We start from the raw sequence: 25,684 nt of genomic DNA, 5'->3' as shown, positions 1-25,684 counted from the left end.
ATCTGCCTCCCTGTTGATCTGTCAACCTACCCAACCCTTTCGCCCCCTATCCTTTTCTATCAGTCTTTCCCTCTCCAGATCTGTCAACTGACCCCATCTCTTTCCCGCCCCCTTCTTCATTAATCTACCTCTTTCTGATCTGTCAGTCTACCCCCTATTTCCCTCTCCCTCTTTCTTGCCATCCTCTTATATTCCAACCTATCAATCTGTCAAATTCCCCCTCCTTGCTTTACTGGTCACAGCAGCTGCAGGGTGGGAGGCTGCTTCATACCCAGAGCAGCTCTCCTGTTGCTGAGCTCCAGATCTCCAAGCCTCTCCCACCCCTGACAATGGCTTCCTGCAGCTTCTCAGAGCTGCTTCAGGCCTGGAGAGCCTATCAGTTGCCAGTGCCACCAAAGCCAGGCACAGTGATCCTCAGGGACACTGGATCTGCAATAGCCAGGTCTGGAACACTTCCAACAGTTTTGAAGAGAAAGGTAAGTGCATTGTGGGGGAGGGGGGGGGCGGGATTTAAACCACCATGTATTTTTTAAAAAAACTTTTCAGATTTTTCTGGAAACCTAGGGGGTTTTCGTACTTGGGGTAAGTGTGGTCCCAGTCTGTGGATTTAGATATCCATAGATAGGGGTCACAGTTGGAAAATAGATATATAGATTTTCATTATGTTTGCCAACCTCCAGGTTGTTGCTGGAGATCTCTTGTTATTACAATTGATCTCCAGGCAACAGAGATCAGTTCTCCTGGATAAAATGGATGTTTTGGAAGGTGATTTGATTTATAAGATTTATATCCCTCCCTCCCCACCAAAGCAGACTAAGGGCGGCTCACAACAATAAAATAGTGCAGGGTTGGCCAACGGTAGCTCTCCAGATGTTTTTTGCCTACAATTCCCATCAGCCACAGCCATTGGCCATGCTGGCTGGGGCTGATGGGAGTTGTAGGCAAAAAAACATCTGAAGAGCTACCATTGGCCACCCCTGAAATAGTGGATCATAGTAACAATACAATTTACTCAATTTAACATTTAAACAATTCATCTTATCCACAGTATAGCAATTTAAAACACTTAAAACAAAATAAAACAGTTCTGGTGCTAATACCATTTCGTTTCCAGTGGCATTCAGTGCTCTTATGCTACTATATCGACAATTCAGTTAAAGGCAAGTCAAAATAATGTTGTCTTGCAGGCTTTGCAGAACTGGGCAAGGATTCTAGGTGGATTCTATGGCATTATACAGGGCTGGATCTACATAGTTTTTTTTTGGGGGGGGGGGAGTAAAAAATGGTGCCCCTTTTAGTTTTCCGTCATGTATATGACAGCTTCATGTCTGTGTTCATGTGAAACGTTGGTTATAGTTGGCTGCCAGGCAGGGCCAGCTCTGATGAAGTCTGTATTGCTTCTGCTGAACTGTCTGGAATGGCTAAAGCAGTACGGAGATGTAAAGCAGACCCTCACACAGAGAATATCAGAAAAATAAAATCAGGATTACTGGAGAGACCAATGAGATAGCCACATGCAGCACAATGAATAAGGCTGCGAGACAAGGGAAAAGGGAAGGAATTAGTTTCTAGAACAGATTCTACCATCCAGTTCAAACAGCTTTATTCTCTCTGGATATGTTCCAATGCCTTCATGACCTGTGGTATCTGAAATCATCATCTCCCCACCTCTAGCCCAGAATGTGGCCACTCCTGAGTCCGTTCATGTCAAAAGATTGATTTCTAGTTTGAGTTCCAGTTGGATCAGAATCCTCATACATCCCTAAATAAGGGATCAGTTGGAGACATGAAAGGCTTGAGGAAATCCAGAAAGGCTCTACTGGAAGCTGAAGAAGAGTATGAAGAAAAATCTAGAACTGCTGACATAGCTGCCTTAACTAGAAATCAGAGGCAAAGGTGTACAAATTGAAAATTGGTTCAAGGAGTCTGGCCTCCCTACCCCTAAGAAAAGTTTCCCACCACTTCAGTAAGGAAGCAAGCCTTGTAATCTCCTTGCATAAGCTTCATTATGTACTGTTCAACAACTTTCAAAAATGTTATCCTGGCTCTTCCAGTACATACACATTCCTTAATAGGCCACTAACCACTTCTGTTTCCAGTTAACTGTTCTACAAACTTCTACCTCTGTCCATCAAACAAGTCTTACAGTTCTTGCTGAACTGACTAACCAAACAGAACCACCAGTTTGTTTACTACAAGGACAACTACTGCTGAGAAGAATGGACTTCTGCTGAAAGCACTCACTTTAGAAAAAGGCTGGCATAGTGTAAATACATAACAATATTTTATGGACTTTTTCTAGAGTGATGGAAAAGATTTTTAGTCGCAGCCAACTTATGGTGATGCTATAGGGTTTTCAAGGCAAGAGACATTCAGAGGTGGTTTGCTACTGCCTGCCTCTGTGTAGCAACCTTGGGCTTCCTCAGTGGTCTCCCATCCATGTACTATCCAGGTCCTACCATCCATGTACTACACAGATCCTAATCTGTTTAGCTCCTGAGTTCTGATGAGAATGAGCTAGCCAGGCCAGGGATGGGGGGTGGGGGGCAGAAATGCAAGAGTTCAGATCAACAAAGACTACAGGAAAAATGCTGGGATATAATTTGTATTTCATCAATGAGACACCAAACAATAAAGCCCAAAGCTGAGAAATCCCTTCCCACAGGAACCAGCCCAGAAACCTTAATTCTGCACAGTAATGTCTGGGAAAAGCAGTCACAGACAGCAGCTGAAAGCCAACTGATGTTATTATAAAGGAGTTTTCAGCTGCCTAAAATAAAACTTTGCTGGTCTTAACATTGCCATGGTACCCAAAGGGGGGGGGGGCACAGCCATTGGAGCAAAGGGAACTTAAAAAAAAAAATCCTCTGCTACTGAGAGAGAGAGGCAACCTGCAAACCAGTCTTACATAAACAAACAAGATTATTTCTTGCTGAACTGACTGGAGGCTCTGGAGCAGCCATCCCAGAGAAGCAGTGCACACAGAACCTGGAGGAAAACTTTATTTATTTATTTTATTCCTCGTATTTATATCCCACCCTCCCCGCTGAAGCAAGCTCAGGACGACTGGGCTTCTAAAGGCACTCCCAGACAACTTGGGCTTTGCTGTCTCAAGCACCCGCTGTCTCTTTCCTTTCCCCCTTCCCTAAAGAAGAGGGGAGGAGACAGCCCACGGAACAAAGGGAAGTTGTTGGGTTTTTGTTTCTCTCTCATCTGCAATTGATAGAAAGAGGCAGCCAATGGAGCAAAGGGAACTTTTTAAAAAATCTGTCCTCTGCTACTGACAGAGGCAGCATGACAGTTGGGGTGTGGGGGAGAGCAAGCTCCCAATGCAGGAAGCTTTGCAGCAGTTTTGCCCAGCCCAATGCAGTGTGCCTCGGCTATGCCCCACTAGCATAGCTCCACAGCTTCTGTGAGGCAGGCTTGCATTCCCCAGCGGTGGAGGAATGTGGCAGCAAGACAGACAGCCAAAGGAGAAGGGAACTGGGCATGGAGGAGAGGGCCGGAAAAGGGGCAGCAGCCGCGAGAGAATGGCAAGGCAGACAACCGAAGGAGCAGAGAGCCAGACATGGAAGAGAGGAGTGGGAAGAGAGAGGAGGAGGAGGAGCTGTGGGGAAGGGCAGGAGGAGAAGCAACGGTAACGCAGAAAGGAAGGCAGATCAGAGGCACAGGGCTGCTTTCACTGCCTCTTTGCCTTGCAGAGAGGCAGTGAAAGGAACCCATCTCCCTCCCAACCCATTTAAAGATTCCTGCTGGCCAGTTGGGCAGTGGGTCTTTATATAGGAAGGGAAGCAGATTGAGGGGCATGAGGCTGCTTTCGCCCCCTCTCCACAAGAGAGAGGCAGCAAAAGCAACCATCTGCAGGGCTGCTGGCTTGCTCCCCCCACCCATCCCCCAGGGAACACACAATTCAGCGCCCCCCCCCCAGTGGCGCTGGGGGCAAGCTGCCCACTCTGCCCCTCCCTAGGTCTGGCCCTGGCATTATAAACCACTAATGTCCCTCCCCTCCCCAAGCCCTACCCTTCTCAGGCTCCATCCCGCCAAATCAGTTCTCTTCTGCATCCCAGATGCAGTTCTTTAAGCTGTGAGGGTTGTTTTTATACTGTTCTGTCATTTAAAATTCCCCCCAAACCACAAGCTTATACCAGTGTGTTTCTCTTCTGGGTGAATGTCTCCTATGAAAGTGAGTGGTACATTGTCAAGAATAACAAGTGTGAATACATAGAACAAAGCAGTAGAAACTACACCTATAAGACCAATTAAGTTTTATTCAGAATGTAAGTTTTCGTATGCTCTTAAGCAGGCTTCATCAGACAAAATAGGAATGGGAAACAGCAATTCTTAATATAAGTGGACAGTGAATTGGTATGTAGAATCATGGGAATGTTTTTAGCAGATTAAAAGAACCACAAATAGGGATCTGTGTTTGTTAGTGTTAGAACAAAGCAGGGCTAAAACAACACACATATTTTTTTATACTGCCAGTTTGAAAAAGCGAGTAGCTCATTGCATTAAAAAGTATTACTCCATTTATTTATTTTAAAGTGTTATGCTGCCAGTTTGCAAAAGCATTCTGAATACAATTTATATTAGAAAAATAAAACATAACATACAGTATAAACTCCACTGTAAACTACATCACAAAATAACCAGGAGTAGAAAATTAATGTTCAGGAAAGATTTAGTATTGATTAAACATTTATTCAAGTGTATTTTAGCTATTCAGAATTGTTGTGCATCTGATCCCTAAAACTTCTGTGAAAGAAGTCTCCCAGATCTTAGTCTAACACTCTAGCCTTTGTACTACACCGGCTTTCGAATGTGCTGTCTGTTTAAAATTTAAATATGAACAGATGAGTTCAGTTTGCTATTTTATAATATGCTCAGCATTTTAAACAGTAAGACAAGGAAGGCTGCACCGGACTATGTTCCTTTTGATATACTTTATATTGACTCTAGCTGTATTACACAATGCAGTAGAAGGTAAGCATAGTTTAGTATCAGTGAAACCCATGCTGTTCACTGGTTTATTGGAGGCATACAAACTCTAATGCATACGTGTTATTTCCCCTGTCTAAGGGTTTTTGCCTCAGCCACTTCGGCAGCAGCTCATCCATGCTGCCTAATCAAAGTGGCTGCAGCAAAGTACTTGCCTTCCGGTTGGTGAGCAAGGAAAATCATCTACCCAAGAGGTGAACACTCCTCAGTTCTGAATTAGAATAGTATCATGGTTAAATCCAAACATTTAATCTAGTAGGTGTTTTATTGAACCACTTCCTGTTTTAACAGACCTATAAAATCTTCTTTTTTTTTAAATTTCAAGGTAATGGTTTTTGTTCATGCTCGAAATGCCACCGTCCGAACTGCTATGGCTCTTCGTGAAAAAGCCAAAAATAATGGCCACATTTGCTACTTTTTGCCATCCCAGGGCCCAGATTATGGACAATCTGAAAAACAAGTAAGTGACTCTTCTTTCACTAATTATATATGCAGAGATAAACCCTTGCATCTGTGGGTTGGATTCAGCAGAGGATTTCTGTGAAAGCTGTGGCTCAGTGGTAGAGCTTGTGCTTGACATTCTGAATGTTCCAGGTTAAATCCCCAGCAGCCCCAATTAAAAGAGAGGTGATTTTCACCAGTTTCCTCTTCCTGCTGCAGACTTGCTAGTTTATGGAGGTCCCTTGTCCACACAAAGCAGCATTATGAGAGGCATTTGAGGCTGCCACAATACAGGGGAGGCCAGGAAGTCCCTTCTATCTGGAAAATGCTGATGGATTCAATTCTGTTTCTGAAAATACTGCTATAAGATTTTTTATATATATATATAATGGGGAAAACATTAGAAAGCACTGTTATTTCTAAATTTCCTTATTTACTAGTTTAAATTCATTTATACCAAACATGTCATACTCAACAGGCTATTTTTACGATTTCCCCCCACAAATTTTTGCATTGTGATTTACTCTTAAAATCCAATGGTGAATAGGAATAATTTCAAAGGATTTTGTAGCATGTCATGATAGGCTGCTGTTCCTAGTAAAATCTGCGTCCTGCTGTGTATATCTAAGCCCTTGTTATGTGGCTTAATTAGCTCTTCAGACTGTAACATGGCATACATTAATACAAATGGGATTTACCAAAAAGTAAGAAAACTGTAATTTTACCATGAAACACCTTTAAAAGTAATAATATTCTATATATCCTTGATAATTGCTAATGTTAATAATAATAATCTTTAATTTGTATCCCGCCCTCCCCACCAAGGCAGGCGCAGGGCGGCTCACATGGCATAACATAATATGCTATATTTCAACAGTAAAAACAAGGTGTTTACAAAACATATTGCAACTCATATATACAGTATGTCACAGAAGTGAGTACACCCCCTCACATTTTGTAAATATTTAAGTATATCTTTTCATGTGACAACACTGAAGAAATGACACTTGGCTACAATGTAAAGTAGTGAGTCTACAGCTTGTATAACGGTGTAAATGTGCTATCCCCTCAAAATTACGCAACACACAGCCATTAATGTCTAAACTGCTGGCAACAAAAGTGAGTACACCCCTAAGTGATAATGTCCAAATGGGGCCCAAAGTGTCAATATTTTGTGTGGCCACCATTATTTTCCATCACTGCCTTAACCCTCTTGGGCATAGAGTTCACCAAAGCTTCATAGGTTGCCACTGGAGTCCTCTTCCACTCCTCCATGATGATGTCATGTAGCTGGTGGATGTTAGAGACCTTGCGCACCTCTGCCTTCAGTTTCAGGATGCCCCACAGATGCTCAATAGGGTTTAGGTCTGGAGACATGCTTGGCCTGTCCATCACCTTTACCCTCAGCTTCTTTAGCAAGGCAGTGGTCATTTTGGAGGTATGTTTGGGGTCGTTGTCATGTTGGAATACTGCCCTGCAGCCCAGTCTCCAAAGGGAGGGGATCATGCTCTGCTTCAGTATGTCACAGTACATGTTGGCATTCATGGTTCCCTCAATGAACTGTAGCTCCCCAATGCTGGCAGCACTCATGCAGCCCCAGACCATGACATTCCCACCACCATGCTTGACTAAAGGCAAGACACACTTGTCTTTGTTCTCCTCACCTGGTTGCCGCCACACATGCTTAACACCACCTGAACCAAATAAGTTTATCTTGGTCTCATCGGACCACAGGACATGGTTCCAGAAATCCATGTCTTTAGTCTGCTTGTCTGCAGCAAACCGTTTGTGGGCTTTCTTGTGCATCATCTTTAGAAGAGGCTTCCTTCTGGGATGACAGCACTGCAGACCAATTTGATGTAGCGTGCGGCATATGGTCTGAGCACTGACAGGCTGACCCCACCCCACCCCTTCAACCTCTGTAGCAATGCTGGCAGCACTCATACATCTATTTCCCAAAGCCAACCTCTGGATATGACGCTGAGCACGGGCACTCAACTTCTTTGGTCAACCATGGTGAGGCCTCTCTGAGTGAAACCTGGCCTGTTAAACCATTGTATGGTCTTGGCCACTGTGCTGCCGTGTTCTGCACTAGCTGCAGTTTCCAGGTTTGGCACAGGGGCAGCCCCATGTAGAGGGCATTACAGTAGTCAAACCTTGAGGTGACCGTCACATGGATCAGTGTTGCCAGATCATCGTGCTCCAGGAAGGGGGCCAACTGCCTCGCCCGCCTAAGATGAAAAAAGGCGGATTTAGCAGCGGCTGCTATCTGGGCCTCCATTGACAAGGCAGGCTCCAGCAGCACCCCCAAGCTCTTGACCTTGGCCACTGTGCTGCCGCGTTCTGCACTAGCTGCAGTTTCCAGGTTTGGCACAGGGGCAAAGGCTGTTAGGGGGATTTCCCTTCCCAGACCACCACAACTCAGGCAAAGGACTTCTGTCTTCGCTGGGTTCAACTTCAACCTACTCAGCCTGAGCCATCCTGCCACGGCTTGCAACACCAGGTCCAAATTTTTTGGGACGCAGTAAGTCCATCAGTAGATTGAGTTGGGTGTCATCAGCATACTGGTGACAACCCAACCCATACCTCTGGGCAATCTGGGCAAGGGGGCACATGTAGATGTTGAACAACATCGGGGAGAGCACCGCTCCCTGTGGCACCCCACAGTTAAGTGGGTGCCTCTAGGACAATTCACCCCCAATCGCCACCCTTTGTCCCTGACCATCAAGGAAAGAGGAAAGTCATTGCAAGGTCAACCCCTGAAACCCCACATCGGCGAGGCGGCTGGTCAGTAGCTGATGGTCAGCTATATTGAACGCAGCTGATAGGTCTAACAGCATCAGCACCACTGAGCCACTTTGATCCAGATGCCACTGGAGGTCATTCACCAGGGCGACCAGCACTGTCTCCTTCTGAAAGCTGGACTGGTGGGGATCTAAGACAGAAGCGTCATCCAGAAAACTCTGTAAAGACATTTGCCCATGTTACAAATTGCAGAATGCAGTGGATTTGGATATAAACCTTGCACATCAAAGCAGAAGTGTCCAGCAGGTAAAAATACCATCTATAAGCTGGAAATAGCTGAGACTTGTCCATTCTGCTGTTCTTCTCTCACCCATACTCTCAATTCAAAGAGCTTCCATCTTTCTCTTAGCAACTTTGTCTCCCTCCCTCCATGTTCGTTGAGATTGTTGCTTGATGTTGTTGATATTTGCTGTCACAATGGTGATTTGCTTAAGGCAGGGACTCGTTCTTAGGAACACTGCAAATAATTTCTGAGAGGAGGGTTGGATTTATATTCTGCCCTTCTCTCAGAGTGGCTTAAAATCTCCTTTCCTACCCTACCCACAGCAGACGCCCTATGAGGTAGGTGGGGTGAGAAAAGCTCTGTGACAACTGTGACTAACCCAATTTCACCAAGCTGGCTGCATGAAGAGGAGTAGGGAATCAAATCCAGTTTTCCAGATTAGAGTCTGCTGCTCTTAACCATTATACCAAACTGGCTAAAGAGAGCGCTACAAGCTTCAGATCTATCCCCAGTAGTAAAGCATGGGGACTCATCTACACTGGACCTTTGCATGCTGACATTCGGCCTCCCAGGTTTACTCAGAAGTCAGGCTGGATTGGTGTGCAAATTGTGTTTCAGCAGTTGGGGCCTGCTTGTCAACCAAAACAAAATGGAACCAGGGCTAACACAGTGATGGCCTATTCTCTTACTCAACTTTGTATGTTAGCTTAATTGTTTCTCTCACTGCGGGCACGTAATTTGTCTATCATTAATTTATGATAGCAGAATAAAATCCAATACTTGATGATGATATTCCAACAAGGGATTTGATTGTATTCACTATTTTCTTTTTGTTGGTACTTCGTGACATGTCACACTAATTAAAACCCATCTGTTAAGAAACATTTACACATTACCAAAACATTCATATTATTTTCCATAAGTGACAGTTTGTTACTAAAACCCATAGGTTGCTCTCTCATTAGTGATAATTAATGGAGCTATTTCACTGCCCTGTGAGATGCAAGAACAAAAAAAGATGTTTTCATCTGCTGATGTTTGCAGGAAAGATTCATTTGTAGTTCCTATCAAAATTATGGCTCCGTTATGCAAAACATTTATCATAACAGAACTTATGCACTGCACAGCATATCAAATACTTGATTCAGATATAACCTTGTTTAGAAGTTTGGCAGCTTATTGCTTTTGACAGCTTTTCCCCGTATTTTCTACCCCCTCTGAATTTTGTATTTTAAATTATAAGCCTCTGTAGGTTGCAATCTTGTAATAATTTCTTTCTGCTTCCTACTTATTTTAAAATGATCTGTGTGTGAATGCATAAGAAAAAAATAAGGATTATCTTATTTGGTTGCTAAGAAAAATTCTAATACATTTTAAGGGGGGGTTGAGTTTCAGTGAGACAATTTTAACAGAACTCTGCATTAGTTTTTAAAAAATTGTAGAGTGCTGCAAAATACAGAATTGTTTGCCAAAGAGAATGAAGGTTCATGTAGAAGATCCATATAGATGGATCCAGGTATTATAAGTCGTTTCCAGTCCCATCTTTGTCATGATGGTGAAAGAACATTTATGGAGCTAGAGTTGGGGAAATTATCCCATAGTGGCTATCATCAAAGGAGTGATTAATGGTGTCTTCTTATCTGTGATGGTATCTCACCTTAATTGTTCCATGGTCAGATGAAGATTTTGATCAGTTATGGAAAATGTCTGTTCTTGGCTTTCTGGTAGTTATAAAAACTAAGATGTAAAAGCCTATGATATATGAAAATAGCAAACTTCACATAAGAGAATGCTCACTGGGTGACCATGATCCAGTCCTTTTTCCTCACAGGGTTGTTGTGAGGCTTAAAATGGGGAAATGAGTATCAATCAATAACCATTAGGCATTCTATGCATCATTAAAGATATAAGAGGAAGATCCTGGAGAGTGCAACGGATCTATGAGGCATACATATATGCTTGAGATAAGAGATTTACTGTTACTGGAGAGACATGCTGTAAAAACTTGCTAATTTAGATAAAAAGTCTAAATTAGACTAGGTATGAAGGAGCAGATTCTCAAGCCCCTTCTGTTCCTTCTGGATAGTCCCTGAGTGTCTCAAGTCTCCACCAGGCGACACTATCACGTCTTGATCTCCAAAGATGCTAAAAACAAACTGGGTACCACCAGCTGCCACCAGTGAAAAATGTGTTTGGTAAGAGTCTTGCAAACCTAGTAAGGAGGGCTTTAAACTAAATCCTATGGAGGAGCGAGACAAAAAATCAAAGCCCAGTACAATTCTGAAAACTGGAGATAAGAATGCTAAATGACCTAATACTGAAACTTGGTAGGATGACACTCACAATTCGTATATAAGGATTCAGGGATTCAACTTACTTAAAAGGGACAGAGAAATAAGGAGGGGTGGAGGAGTCAGTTTGGTGTAGTGGTTAAGTGTGCGGACTCTTATCTGGGAGAACCAGATTTGATTCCCCACTCCTCCACTTGCAGCTGCTGGAAGTGCCTTGGGTCAGCAATAGCTCTTGCAGAGCTGTCCTTGAAAGGGCAGCTTCTGTGAGAGCTCTCTCAGCCCCACCTACCTCACAGGGTGACTGTTATGGGGGAGGAAGGCAAAGGAGATTGTAAGCCACTCTGAGATTCAGAGTGGAGGGCGGGGTATAAATCGAATATCTTCTTCTATGTCTATAGTACTAGTACTGCTTATATGGCTATTGCCTTAAGCAGAAGTTAGAACTAAAATTATTTTAAAAGACCTTACTCAGTAGGAATCACATTATATGTAAAAGAAGTACCGTATTTGCCGGCGTACAAGACGACTGGGCGTATAAGACGACCCCCCCACTTGGTGGCATGTTTTTCAGGGCAAAAAAGTCATCTTATAGCCGGCAAATACGGTAAGTATCTCTGCAGAGCCTGCTGGGTTAACTCTCTGACCCGGATCTGTCCATCCTTACAGGGAACCACTATCCCTGTCTTGCCAAAACACACTCACTTTCATCTCATCGACCCTCCTTCTCCTCAGGTGCTTCCCCTCAGGCGGCGGCAAAAGCAGGAAGGGGGGAAAGAAAAGGCAGGGGGGAGGAGAAAAAAGCCACACAGGCCGCGCTGAGGGGGCGCAAGAGCGGCAGTTGGTGCCCTCGCGCCTCTCCGGGGAGGGGAGAAGAACCCCGCCGCTCAATGCCCGCCCCCGAGGCGATGGCTTCGCCTCGTTCCCTGCGCCCCCTCTGCTGCTCCTTCGCCTTCTCCTCAGCCCTTGCGAACGCGCTGCCGCGCTGTGGGAAATCGGCGGAGGGGGTGGTGGGGAAGAGGAACGGAGGGAGGTGCTGAGAAGGGCCAAACAGGGCGGGTTGGTTTCCTCACGGCCGCTCCAGGAGAGCCCAGCCCGGCTCTTAAAGGGGCCGCCGCCCCGCGAGGAACGCCTGCAGAGGGCAATGGCCGCCACTCCCCTCTCTCGCCTCCCGCCCGCCGTGGAGTTTTCTCTCTTCCTTATCCTCACCTCCAATAAACTAAATGGTGAAGTGCGGGGTTAAAAGAGGCCGGTGGTGAGCATGCTTGCTCAAAAGTCAGTGTTCCTGGAGGAGATTCAGCACAGACTGGCTCAAGTGCAGCAGGCGAGGCTGGTGGCACCTTTAAGACCAAGGAAGTTTGATTCTGCACCCAAGTTTTCATGCGCAAGCACACTTGGGCAGATATTTGCCGGCGTATAAAACGACTGGGCGTATAAGACGACCCCCCCACTTGGAGGCATGTTTTTCAGGCCAAAAAAGTCGCCTTATACGCCGGCAAATACGGTATATACTTGTGAGGAAATATGTGAATCTGAACGTGGAAGTTCAATTTAGAGAGACGGTAAAAACAAAGGTGTAAGAAACAATAGTGATATTATGGTTGGAATCTCCTATAGACCGCCAAGCTAGGCAAAGGACTTGGATGAGACACTCCTAGAACAGATTACAAAATTCTCAAAGAGATGGGACATGTGGTCATGGAAGATTTCAGTTATCTAGATACCTATTGGAAGCCTACCTCTGCAGAAAAAGAAAAGTCAAGCAAATTCTTGCTAACAACTTTATTTTCCAGAAAGTGGAAAGGGAAACAGGGAGATCTTCTATCTTGGACTGGATTCTCACCAACATAGAAGAACTGGTTGATGAGGTGAAAGGCAGTGGGCTCTCTGGGTACTACTGACCATGTGATTTTGGAATCTACAGTCTTGGGGGAGGAAAAAGCTGTATGTAGTCAAACATATAGGTTGAACTTAACAAAAGCAAGAGGATAATTTTTTAAGTTTCTAAAGCTCCCCCCCCCCCCCCCCCCCGTGTTTTCATTTCTTATTTTTTTTGAATGGGATTAACATCATCCATAATGCCAAAAAGTATTAGTCAGGAATAAATTCCTATGATTTATCAGTTATACATACTAATTCCTATGGGAATTTTATTTTAAAATTGAAAGGGCAGATTGTCTTCTGTCAGTGTCTTAAAAATCTACTAGACCTTCCTTTTGTCAAAATATTGTAAAATGGAAACTGTTGCATTGAAATACTCCATGTTCACTGTCTAGCATGAGGACAACTAAATTTGTTTTGAATGCCACTTGGAAAGTTATGCTTGAGAATACAATTTAAATGTTGGTTGTTAACAATGAAGACAAAGGATGCATACTTCGGTTAATGCTTATATACTCATATTTTCCAACCTTGATCACCAGGACGAACAGGAACAATCTGAAAAACCTCATCTTCAGAAAATACGTTAATGAATCATTATTGTCATTATTTCATTTTCCTCCCTCGGTGTGTTTATGCTTATGTATGTAAAGTGGACACATATTCAGTGCCGAGGGTCAAAAGGAAGGAGAGTCCTGTCTTGCACAGTGCCTGCCTTATGTCTATGCTCTAGTACAATTTATTTGCATTAAAAATTAGTTTTAATGTGACTCTTTCAAATATGTGGGTGTTATATATTTTTAATGTTGAGCATTGAGAGCCACCTTGTGGATTTTTTGTTACTGCAGATTGTCTGTGATTCTGTTCTCAGTATATGAACTAGAGTGCTTCAGTTTTGAACTATTTTATATTGAAGTATGAGCATGTTAATAACGTTTTTAGTGTTTTGCAAGGCATTTTTTGTTTACAGCATATTCCATTTATTTTCTTCTTTTCCTTTGCATAGTCATGATCATCTTTTATAACAAGTATTTAAAGTGCATATTATATTTCTTACTTTCTTAGTGGACGTACAATGAAAGCATTAATAAAATATAAATTCACAACTTCATAACCCAATTTGTAATTTGTATCTGGATGGTGTGCCTTTGTCTTTTTAGTTTATTTACTTCATATATAGCTTCCTTTCCCTCACATTGGGAACCCAGAATGGCTTATAACATTTTTATCCTTACAACTCTGTGAAGTAGGTTAATATCAGAATACATGACTTGCCCAAGGTCATCTAGCAGATTACTATGTTTTATAATCTATTCCATACCTTATAATCTATTTCATGCCTCATAATCTTTCTTCCTCAAATGTTATTGCTAATTATCACACCCTATTGCCTTCTGATAGCTGATTTTTTTTTGAAAGAACTTTTGTTTTTCTCTTAGCCTTGTTGGAACTTTGATAACTTTTGGACAAGTGTTTATTCATGGTCAGCTATATGTCTATGCCAGCCCAAACTATGCAGACTTAGAGTCTGCTGATTTATATGCTGACATGCTTACCTTCACCTATCCAATAACCTTGCACAGCAGCCCTGTTTTTTTTAGAATGTAAGATAAATAATACCCTCTGTGAGCCAATGTATCTTAGTTTCCTTTAGAGCTTTTAGAAAAGCTACTCTTGGTTGTTTAAATTTGGCTTGCAAAGCAGCAGCAGTAAGCTGGCATGCCTACCCCCCCCCCCCTTTTCAGATACATGCAAACTCATACCTTGAATAAACTTCTGTTGGTCTTAAAGGTGTCACTAGATACAAAATCTGTTCTACTGCTTCAGACCAACATGGCTGCCCACCTGGATCTAAATATAATTTAAATAGTTATTATCTAGGGCTAAATGCACAATAATTAATCTTTAAGGCTTTAATGATCCTGGACTCACATATCTACAGAACTATCTCACCTGGTATACCCCCTGAAGAGCATTATGCTTTGCAGAGAAGGACCTACTGGCAGGGCTGGCTCTTCCACTAAGCAAATTAGGCATTTTGCCTAGGGCACCCCTGGTGACCTTAAAAGGAGTCCTTACACCTGGCCTTCGCCCCAGTCCTCAGGCTGTGAGGCAAGCACCACGCTGCCAGGAAGTGCCTGGCTGCACTACCGCTTGCTTCCCTCCTCACCTTTCCTCCCATACCATCTTTCTCTCTTTTCTCGCTTTCTTGTTGCACACACCATCCGTGCCAATAGTTGAGTCCCCAGCCCAATTCAAGAGACTCAACAGCCACAGGTCCAAGTGGATTGATCCAAGGATTCTTTTATTACCACCGATGGCAGGAGGAAAAGCCACACTCTTTCTGTACCAACATCCTTCCTGTGTTTTTTCCTCAAACCCATCTTTACAAAGCCCCAGCATTTATACAATTTTGATAACAAAGCAGATCTAGATGATTGGTTACAAATTCTCGTTTACCCTTTTGTGGTATCTCATTGGCTTAAAGAAACCTGTCTCTACCAGGGTGAGGTAATTCCTTGGGGATTTCTTTGTTCTGTCCTCCCAATCTCCTGCCTTCCTGGCATCTAGCATCTCTGTGGTCAGACCACAGATGGCAGATGGCCAAGGGATGTTGTACAGGGTCTTTGTTTTAGATTTTTGGCTTGGTTCCAGAAAATGTGTCAGTAAGTGAAATCTCTACTGCATGAGCATGATGGCTCCTTCAGGCTTGGGAGTCTTTCCTGAGGTAGGGAGAAAAGCTTTCCTTATCAAAGGATGTTTACGGAACATACTCTGCTAACCAGTGTTCTCTCTAAGCTGAGTTAGCGTGAGCTAGCTCACAGATTTTTAGCCTCCGGCTCACACATTTTTGTCTTAACTCAGGAAGGATGACCCCAGAGCACAATAATTTATGCAATAGCTCATAACTTTAATACCAGTAGTTCACAAAGTAGAATTTTTGCTCACAAAACTCTGCAGCTTAGAGGGAACATTTCTGGTAACATATTCTTGCCAGAGAAATGTGCTTTGTGATATGCAATGACCTTTCTTTCTTTGTTCTCAAAAGGCTCCATGCTAAGACTTCTATGGGCCTGTGTTCCATTAGAGAAGTGCAACTTCATATTAAGACAGGTTCTATGACTATAGCTAGTGCAAATATGTTCTATGATTAGGATTAGTGCAACTCCATCTGGCACTCTGTACATGTTCTAGTGCGAATCTGAATTTGCATTCTACATTCTCTCCCACCCCCTTTTTCCCGGGCACAGTGCTGCTTCCTTCCTTGCTTTCTCTCCCCCATCCCAGGCTCTGTGCTTCCCTTCCGTCCCCTCTTCTTTCTTTCCTTCCTTGCTTTTCACCCACCCCCTTTTTCCCAGGCACAGTGCTGCTTGCCTCCGTACCTTCTCTCCCACCCCCTGTTCGTTCTCTCATTTCTTCCTTTCTCTCCCCCCCGCTGCCCCCGCTTTCTCCCAGGCATGATGCTTCCTTTCTGTCCCCTCTTCTTTGTGTGTGTGTGCCTTTAAATTTCATTGACTAGAGCTATATGGGCCAGGCAAGCAGGCAGAGAAATGTGGCTCTGTGAAGCATGTGTGAGAAAGGAGGAAAAACATTTGTTTGGAGTAAACCTCCACCCCCCCCCCCCCTTGGCTGCTGTCTGTTTTCCTGAGAAGTTGATAAAAATAAGGATGGTTAAATTCACCAATTCCTGTGAGTAAATTGCCCCAGTGAGATCCACAAATGTGTGGGGTTATAAACTCTTTATTTTGGCTGCTCTGTGTGTGTGAGAGAGAGAGAAAGAGAGAGAGAACAGCCAGCTCTGGGGGAAGAGGAATTTTTTTTATTTATTTTAGGGAATGGGAAGGTCTCCTGGCTCCACCCCCAAAGTCCCCAGATATTTTTGATTTGGACCAGGAAACTCTGCTCTGTTGTCCACAGGGAAGGTTTGATTCAAATGATTCAGGCTGACTTGGATTAATCAGAAATGAACTGCATTTACTGTATCTTGTAATCATTGGTAATCGCTGTAATCGCTGGGCAGGGCATCGCTGGGCAGGGCATATTTCTAGGATGGAAAACCACCGCCTTCCCAAGATTGCCCTGTATGGCGAACTCTCCACCGGCCATCGAAATAGAGGGGCACCAAAGAAGAGGTACAAGGACTCCTTGAAGAAATCCCTTGGCACCTGTCGCATCAACCATCACCAGTGGTCTGACCTAGCCTCAGATCGCAAAGCATGGAGGCACACCATCCACCAGGCTGTCTCTTCCTTTGAGAACGCACGCATAGCTGGTCTTGAGGACAAAAGGAGATTGAGGAAGAATCGCACTGCTACAGCACCAACCCTAAATCAGACTTTTCCCTGCAGCCACTGTGGCCAGACCTGCCTGTCCCGCATTGGTCTTGTCAGCCACCAGCGAGCCTGCAGCAGACGTGGACTATTGCACCCTTCTTAAATCTTCGTTCGCGAAGCCAAGCCGAGAGAGAATCATTGGTAAATTGATAATGTTCACTGATCAAGATCTAAGCACTGATCAAGATCAAAATCACTGATCAAGATCTAGCAAGTGGAATAGTTCACTTACTTTTTCAGATGCTAGGTGATGAAACCATGAAAATGCATCCCAATTGTGCAGCAATTGTCAAATTGTGATTTCACTTTTAAATACAATTATACAGGTATTTTTGAGCCTTAGAAACAGAATTCCCCTGGCTTTTCCCATCTTTTGCCCGCCCTGGTGTTCTTAATGGGGGGAGGGGGTTGCAGAGAATTCTACTAGAGGCTGCCTCTTCCACCATAAGAGCACCTGGAAGTCATGGTGACAATTAATTTGTTTTTGAAAATTGGTTATGATTGGGGAGTGCCAGAACCTAGCTTTGCCTGGAGTGCCAGATATTTTGTAAAACTTAATTGCCCTGTCTGGGCCTGGAAAGAGATGAGAGATGGGAAAGATAACAAGTGTTCTATTTTAGGAATCATTTGTTCTCCTGGATCACAGTGACTTTGTAAAGTTATCATGCCAACTGGTTAAGGAAGCATAACTATTATTTGGCAGGGTGTCTGATTTGAGAAACCCTGATTCTCAGTTGGCCAGCCCAAAAATCCATGGCTAGAGGTTTGGCATACAGTTTAGTTAACACAATAGTTGAGTCTATCAGTCTTCTTTCATAACGAGGGCCAGGGCTTTTTCTGTCCTAGCCTCTGCCTGGTAGAACAAGCTCCCACCACAGGATCTGTAAAACAGAGCTGTTCTGCCAGGCCCTTAGTTGAGGCAGTGGGCATCACTGACATGCTGGCCCAATCTGGAGTAGTGACTGATTTTGATCACTATCATCAATTTTTATTTGTTTAGCCAGGGTCCAGGTTTTTTAAATGGTCACCATATGAATTTTTAATAAGTAAACTTATATGCTTAGTTTTATGTTTTAGTTAGTTGTCTTAGAGGGTATGTAATTGTTTTATCCTTGATGTGACCCACCCTGAGCACCTTTGGGAAGGGTGGGATAAAATGTGGGGATGGATGGATGGACGGATGGATGGATGGACAGACGCTGCACTGTGGGGATGAGAGTGAATTTCCAGCCTTCAGAAACTTCAAGTGAAAATGTAAGCGGAAGAGCAGTTTATAAAAAGAACAAGATTGTAGTCTATTCAAGTGCTTCCTATATTCATTGTCTTGGTCTTACTGCATTATTTTAAAACTTAAAAAAATGCATTTGTGACAGTAAGGTATGGGTTAACAGAAAACCAAGGAAAACTGAAGACACACAGAGCCTGCATCAGGTGACCTGAGGGTGGGGGCCAGAGGGCTCGGAACTCTCAGTGAGATTGACAGGTAATGGCTGAGGGAGTCAGTTAGTGCCTGACAGAGACTGAGAGAGTCCGTGAACAACAGAATCTGAGAGAGTTGATTCTGAGAAGGAGCTGGGGCAGTAGCTAAGGAGAGTCTTCGTGAGAAGCAAAGCTGACTGCTAGCTCTATAAAAACAGCCAGGGGCTGTGTGTGTGACAACAGAAGAGTCACCGTGAAGACCTGAACGGTCACAGACACATATACATCTCTTAAGAACTAGAGAGGTGGTTGAGGGAACAGATGTGGGTCTAAGAGTCTGAAGGGCTGGGAGTAGAGGCTCCAGTCGACTAGAGAGACTTGGTACATCATACCCAAGAGGCCAGCCTTTGCTAGTGTTGGAGAGTGTTTATATAGGAACTGTGAACCTGAGAGACCTAAGAGAAAGAAAAGATATTATCAAGCCTGAAACAACTGAGCAACTTGTTAACTGTGTGAGATATGTTATAGCCCATGTAAATATCTCCCATATCCCCAGTTTAAGACTTTGTGTTACAATAAATATCTGTGGTTTATTTTAAAGTTCTCTGGTGCCTATAATTTGGGAAAACTGTCAAAACTGCTGTGGTCCCCTACAAAGGGCATTATATATCCATCTGAAAACAAATACCCCGAAGAGACTTGTACAGAGAAATTCATCATACCCACTCCTTGAGTTCTATAGTCCTGAGGGAAAAGTTTAAAAAGGAAGAACTGAGGAGAAAGAGGGGCTGGGGTATCCATAAACAGCACGTAGAAGCGATCCAGTGGGACTGTGAGGCAGGTGCTGTTATAGCATTGTTTGTGACTTATGTCTGTGGTTGGTTTGTTTTTTGCATTGTTTCAAATTTTTGCAATCATGGTGCTATTACGTTATTTACTAAGAACACAAGAAACATAAGTATAGCCCTGCTGGATCAGATCAGTGGTCCATCTTAGTCCAACATTCAGTCTCACACAGTGGCCAGCCAGTTTCTTTGGAGGGCCAACAACAGGGCATAGAGGCCCTGTTATTGCCTTCTTTCTCTAGGATTCAGAGGTTTAATGTGGAGGTTCCTCTCAGTCACCATGGCTAGTAGCCATTGATAGATTTGTCCTCCATGAATCTTATCTAATCCTCTCTTTAAACTTTTTATTCTTGTGGACATCACTACATTCTCTGGCAGTAAATTCCACATTTTAATCACACTGTGTAAAGTAGTATTTCTTTTGGCCATCCTGAACCTACTGCCCATCAGTTTCGGATGCCTGAGTTCTATTTTTTTGGGAGAGGAATATAAATTTATCTTTGCAACTCTCTCCATCCCATGCATAATTTTATAAACTTCTATCATATCCCTCCCTTAGTCATCTCTTTTCTAAACTGGAAAGTCCCAGACTCTTCAGCCTTTCCTCATAGGGAAGGTGTCCCAGCCCCCCTAATCATCTTGGTTGCCCTCCTTGGTCATCCCATGGCCCCGCTGCTTCTCTATTGAGTGTTTTGTGGTATTTGAATACATTGTTTTTTATTGTTTAATCCACCTTGAGTCTCAATGAGAAAGACAACTGAAGATCCAAACTAGAGTTTATGTTCTAAAGATTACTTAAAGCAAGTTGCCTGCTGTTTTCCCTGTGTAATACATATTTTCTCTAAACATTTAAAACAACATTTGTAAATTGTATAAGAGAATAACTGTATCTAGAAAAATGAGGGAGTTTACATTTGGAAGTAAAATTAGAAAATACAGTCTAACTACAACTCAATCTGTTACATTCCTAAAACTAAAGATGGCCAGTCTTGCTATTTCCTCTCAGTTCTCAGAACAAAGACAAGAAATTCTATCATAAAATATCAAACAAATGGTAGTCCCCTGTGCAAGCACCAGTCATTTCCTACCTGACCAAAAACACAGCTTCAAACCAGTAGACAAGCTACATATGACTTCATTATACAATAGACCACCTCTTCTAGCCCAGGAAAACTTTCTCTGCTCCTAATGGGTTACAGCTAAGCTAGATTACATCCTGCTTATACACAACATCAGTTTAACTCTATCATGGCTGAAGTGTTGACAACCTGCAGCAATATATTCCAACACAATGAAATGTACATTAAAGTAATACAGTAAAGCATAGAAACTAATATGCTAAACAGGACCGGATCTACATGATCTTGTGAGGGGGCAAAATTAAAAACATGATGCCCCCTTGTGGGCCCATTCTACCTTATGGGCCTAAAGAATAGAATGGACTCCATACCCAATTTGGCACCCCACCCCGGGGCAAGCGCCCCCTCTGCCCCTCCCTAGATCTGGTCCTGATGCTAAGGACAAAAGGAAATACTACTTTATGCAATGAATCATTAAAATGTTGAACCTAGCTGCCAGAGGATGCAGTGGTGGCCAAAAGCAGAGGTTAAGTCCTTCAGTGGCAACTAGCCATAGTGATTAAAGAGAATCTCCATATTCAGAGGCAGTAAGCTTCTGAATACCAGTGCCAGGAGGCAGCATCAGGGGAAGGCCTCAGCCTCTCTCCCTGTTATTGGACCACCAGAGGAACGGCTGGCCACTGTGTGAGACTGGATGCTGAATGATGAACCACTGGTCTGATCTAGCAAGACTTTTTGTATGCTCTAATGTAAGAGAAAATGGCGTGCCATAGTTAATGAAAGAATCAGTGGAGCCTTCAAAAGAATTCAAAACTAATCTTAGAACTGATTGAACTGAAAGCAAATCATCAGGTATTTATCAGTTACTGTAAGGGGATTTATGAAGTGTTTGTGTGTCCTTGTGAGTTTATTTGTAGTAAAACATTTTAAGAGAGAACAAAGTTACACAACTAAAATTATTATGAGGGATATATATATAGGTATGTTTGCTTTACTGACATACCATTTCCATTCCCCAATGAACCACACAGTTGTTATGCATTAGGTTAGTGACATTTATAGAAGTTCCAACAGATTTCTAAACTGCATCTGAATTTTTTAATTTATTATTTATTTAACTTTTAGCTAGATAAAATGGCATGTGGGAGAGAGCAACACAGAATCCAGGAGAGGATGAAGGAAAAGCTTTCATCTGAAGCCAGTTGAAAGTAGAGAAAGGAGAATGGGGACAATAATTTTCTAAAACGCCTTAAAACAGCTTACTGAGAAGGAATGTAGACAGAAAGAGTAGAGGGGAAAGTGAAGTTCACATTAGGCTTGTTTGCATTGGTCAGATTACACAATATGGATGGAATGGAAATTGGAAATGACTTTCTTCTAATCTTAGAAGGAAGCTGTCTTGAAAATTACTCATCTGAGGCAGGTTAGCCCCTGACTTGGCATAGGGTGTTAGACACTGCAACAATCCTTGTGTGTCTGGGTTATTCTTCAGAGGTTTGAGAGCTGTCGACAGTTTATTTATTTATTTCCCAAAACCCTGCCACCAAAGTTTTCTGACTACACCCCTGAAATATAGATAGAATAAAGTATGTTTCTGTATACAGACCAGTGTTCCCTCTAAGCTGAGTTAGTGTCAGCTAGCTCTCAGTTTTTTAGCCTCCAACTCACACAGTTTTGTCTTAGCTCAGGAAAACTGGCCACAGAGCGAACAAATTTATGAAGTAGCTCACAACTTTAATGCCAGTAGCTCACAAAGTAGAATTTTTGCTCACAAGATTCCACAGCTTAGAGAGGGAGTATTAGACTACTATGTGTGTTAGAACACAATAATGCTACTGTTTTAATTAACAGTAAGTAACCATACTCTCCTCTTCATATGGATTCCCCAAGGTAGAAGAGATCTGATCATTTTTCCTAGGTAGAAACCTCTTATTTCAAAGAGGTTTTTTTAGGAAATGTGTTGGCTGAATCAGCTTAAAGGGAGCTGTACAAGTTTCAGATACTATATTAAATGTTAAGCCTTCACATGGGTCGGGTATGTTGTTGATAGTCACTTTGAAGCTGTGTTCCAATTACCGTGCTACAGAGAGTCTCCACCTGTTGTTTTCCTTAAGATTAAGGAGTTAAAACTTGCAGGGTTTAATATCACATGGGTCCAGATGGATGGTCAAGGTAAGGGAAGAGGTAATTTTGCCAAGACACAAACACCAAAGGGAAAGGGTGATAGCCATTTTGTGATCTTCTTCTAGGACTGATATTTGAGCATGCATGTTTATCAGACCAAAGGATTCTACTTAGGGATGCAAATTTATATGAAGCATTTTGTTCCCCTGGACATTGCTAACAAAGGAATTTTTTGTCTCTTAAGCCTGTAGAAGAGAAGGCTAAAAAGTTGAGCACTTCAGATTGGATGGGTACAGCAAATGTTATACTTGTTTTTTTCTTCCTGACGGGTAGAGCATCTGCTTGACTTGTAACAGGTGATGGGAAAAGTATCTACCTGAGATCCTGGAGAGCTGCTGACAGTCAGATTAGACCGTATTGACTTTATTACAGTTGTATGTTTCATGTGTCCATGAGTCATTGAGATGTACAAAAAAAGCAGCAAATACTTTCCTTGTATAAACTGTTATGCAGATATAGATACTGCAATATTGCTCACTTGCAAGTTCTACACTGAGAATTCTACACTGCTGACTAGGGCGTGCCATGAAAATCCTCAGAGCATTTATGCTTCAGGGCCTTTAGCATTGCTGACAGTTATCAATCGAAGTTAATACCAGCTTGAGCTATATTGTTATGCTTAACCAGAGATTCATTTTACTTTAAGCCTCTGTACTTAATTATTATTTCATGTTAAATTAATCTTACATTGGTTTTATCTTTCATTCCCCTTGTCCATATAAAGGTACAAAAGTCCAGAAACAAGCAATTGCGTGAAATGTTTCCGGATGGATTCAGTATTCATCATGCTGGAATGCTGCGGCAAGACAGAAGCTTGGTGGAGAATTTGTTTTCTCGTGGATATATCAAAGTCTTGGTTTGCACAGCTACATTAGCCTGGGGTGTCAATCTTCCAGCCCATGCCGTTATCATTAAGGTAGGAGCATATTCTCTCTCTGCACAGGACAGTAAGTATCTGTAAAGCCTCATGTAACAAGATATTTGTTGTAGTTTGCAAGAGGAAACATAGGTGCAAGGTGTGGTGGTTGCTGTTAATCTAGTTGGGGTTTTTTGCTTGTTAAACTGATTCTCTCTTTGGGAGTTGAGTTTTGTAGTAAAGAATTAGATATACCATAGATTATGAAAGGATTAGCTAAAGTACACTTCTGAAATCCTGCTGTATTTGTCTAATTTTCATCTTCAGCTCATCTGGCTTTTATTCTTGTGTGTTTATGTTAATTTTTATTAACTTTTCCTCAACCAGGGAACACAAATCTATGCTGCAAAAAGAGGCTCTTTTGTTGACCTTGGAATTTTAGATGTCATGCAGATATTTGGTCGGGCTGGACGGCCCCAGTTTGATAAATTTGGAGAAGGTGTCATCATTACAACACATGACAAACTCAGCCATTATCTGACTCTGCTCACTCAGCAGAACCCAATTGAGAGCCAGTTTCTTGAAAGCCTTGCAGACAACTTGAACGCAGAGGTACTATTTAAGTATTTCACCATAGCTGATGCATACAAAGCTTTGAGTACTAATATTAGTAAGAGCAGAGAAAATCGACATTCCTTTATATTCAGATCTATAAAATCTAGCAATTTTATTCAATAGTTTATGGGGCTTGTGACACTGACAAAATATTATACAAGCATAGCAAGGCCTTCTAGAATGCAATATTTTGGGTGCTTTAGCGCGGTTTTTTTTGTTTTAATTCTTTAAGCTTGTGCATGGTTTCTAAATAAAATGCATACTAGGTTCATTTTTTCCTAGCAGATATTATTTTCAGAGTAAAAGTTTAAATGAGAAAAGCCAGTTAAACTTCACTCAGTAGTATTTGAAAGGTCCACAATCCCACCAAAAAATGTATTAGTGCATCTTATCGTTGGAGGAGATTGACTCTTAGACCAGTGGCATATCTGTGGGCACAAGGACTTCTTCCTGCAGTATGACTTTTTCAGCTTTCCCCCTTCCACAGCAGACTAAAATGCCCCTGAGGACTTCCCCTCTCCTCCAGTTGTGGAATTTCATGGGGCATTTGGAGTTGCCACAGAAGGGGGCACAGCAAGACTTGCACTCCAGAGCACTTGTTCCTGTGGAAACATTGCACCTGCGCCTAACCCAACAACTGCGTATTACCTCAAGGGATAATCCTATGCCTCACTAAACTGCCAGAACAAATTTCTTTCAACTAGACCCCAAACTGTATCGCTAAAATGGTTTTTAACAGCTACAGTTTTTTAATATCAACTGGTTTAGCAGGTTAATCAGTCACAAACAGATACTAGTGCACTGCTTCTACCCATCTCACCCCACAGCTAAAGCATTGTTAAAGTAAAGAAAACTGGGGGGACTAGTAAACTGGGGGACTAAAATTGTATTACAGTACCATGCAGGTTTGAGGTACTTTTAGAATTGTATTTTAGATTATTTATGACTTTATATGTATTTTATAGAATGTTGTTGTACATCATCCTGTGCCTTGCGGGGAGGGCAACATAAAAGCCTTATTTAATAATAAGTAAATAAACGGTAGCCAGTTTGTTGAGTAGCGAAGAAAAATTGGGGGTGGGGTGTATGGATTTTCAAGTTGTCGAGGATAGCTAACTGAAACCTAAGGTTTGGTCTCTATACGCCGCAGAAGGCACCACTTGTGGGAGCAATCTCCTTAATGCATACAAAAATTTCTCTGCAATTAAACAATCAACATGCTAAGGAGGAGAAGGTCTTGCCTAGCCATTTGCATTCTGAACAAGCTTTCCATTTACAAGAGGTTATTAATTTAGGGCAATTTTGTACAGTGCCATACTTCACATTTAGTCCATTCTTCTACCTCATCACCACCTCATTCTGTTGCATGTTTAGACCAGGTGTTATTCATAGAATACTAGTATATGGGAATACGTTATCTTTTCCAAACATGTAATTATAAAGCAACAGAGAAAGGAAAGATAGCATAGGTGATAGACTTGGTAGATTGGCTTCTGTTCTTCTTGGGCTACTGCTGAGATTCTCCTTGGTGGGTTATTTCTTTTGTGTGGTAGGAGGCTGGGGATTCTACCCTGTGAATCTCCATGGATTCAAATGATAATTTTAGTCAGTATTTAAAATGAGATGGCCTGTACAACCCTAAATGGAATTATACCCTTCTGAATCCATTGTCATAAGTGCATTTAGAAGGGTGAAACTCTGCTCAGGTTTGCACTG

The 25,684-nt window shown here is 42.5% G+C and overlaps 1 protein-coding gene across 2 annotated transcripts in view; it reads left to right on the top strand.

The window, feature by feature from the left end:
• Window positions 1–25,684, top strand: part of ASCC3 (activating signal cointegrator 1 complex subunit 3) — a 407,532-nt gene that overhangs the window by 197,758 nt on the left and 184,090 nt on the right. For both annotated transcript variants that reach the window (XM_060237502.1, XM_060237501.1), the window contains exons 14-16: window positions 5,324–5,458; window positions 23,222–23,413; window positions 23,741–23,965. In XM_060237502.1, coding sequence (XP_060093485.1) covers window positions 5,324–5,458; window positions 23,222–23,413; window positions 23,741–23,965 — 552 coding nt within the window. The remainder of the gene's footprint in view (window positions 1–5,323; window positions 5,459–23,221; window positions 23,414–23,740; window positions 23,966–25,684) is intronic.

This window comes from Heteronotia binoei, chromosome 1 (assembly GCF_032191835.1).
Source record: "Heteronotia binoei isolate CCM8104 ecotype False Entrance Well chromosome 1, APGP_CSIRO_Hbin_v1, whole genome shotgun sequence".
In the NCBI taxonomy this organism is placed as follows: Eukaryota; Metazoa; Chordata; class Lepidosauria; order Squamata; family Gekkonidae; genus Heteronotia; species Heteronotia binoei.
Note: the sequence above shows the minus strand (reverse complement) of the source record. Positions and strands in the feature narration are given on the sequence as shown.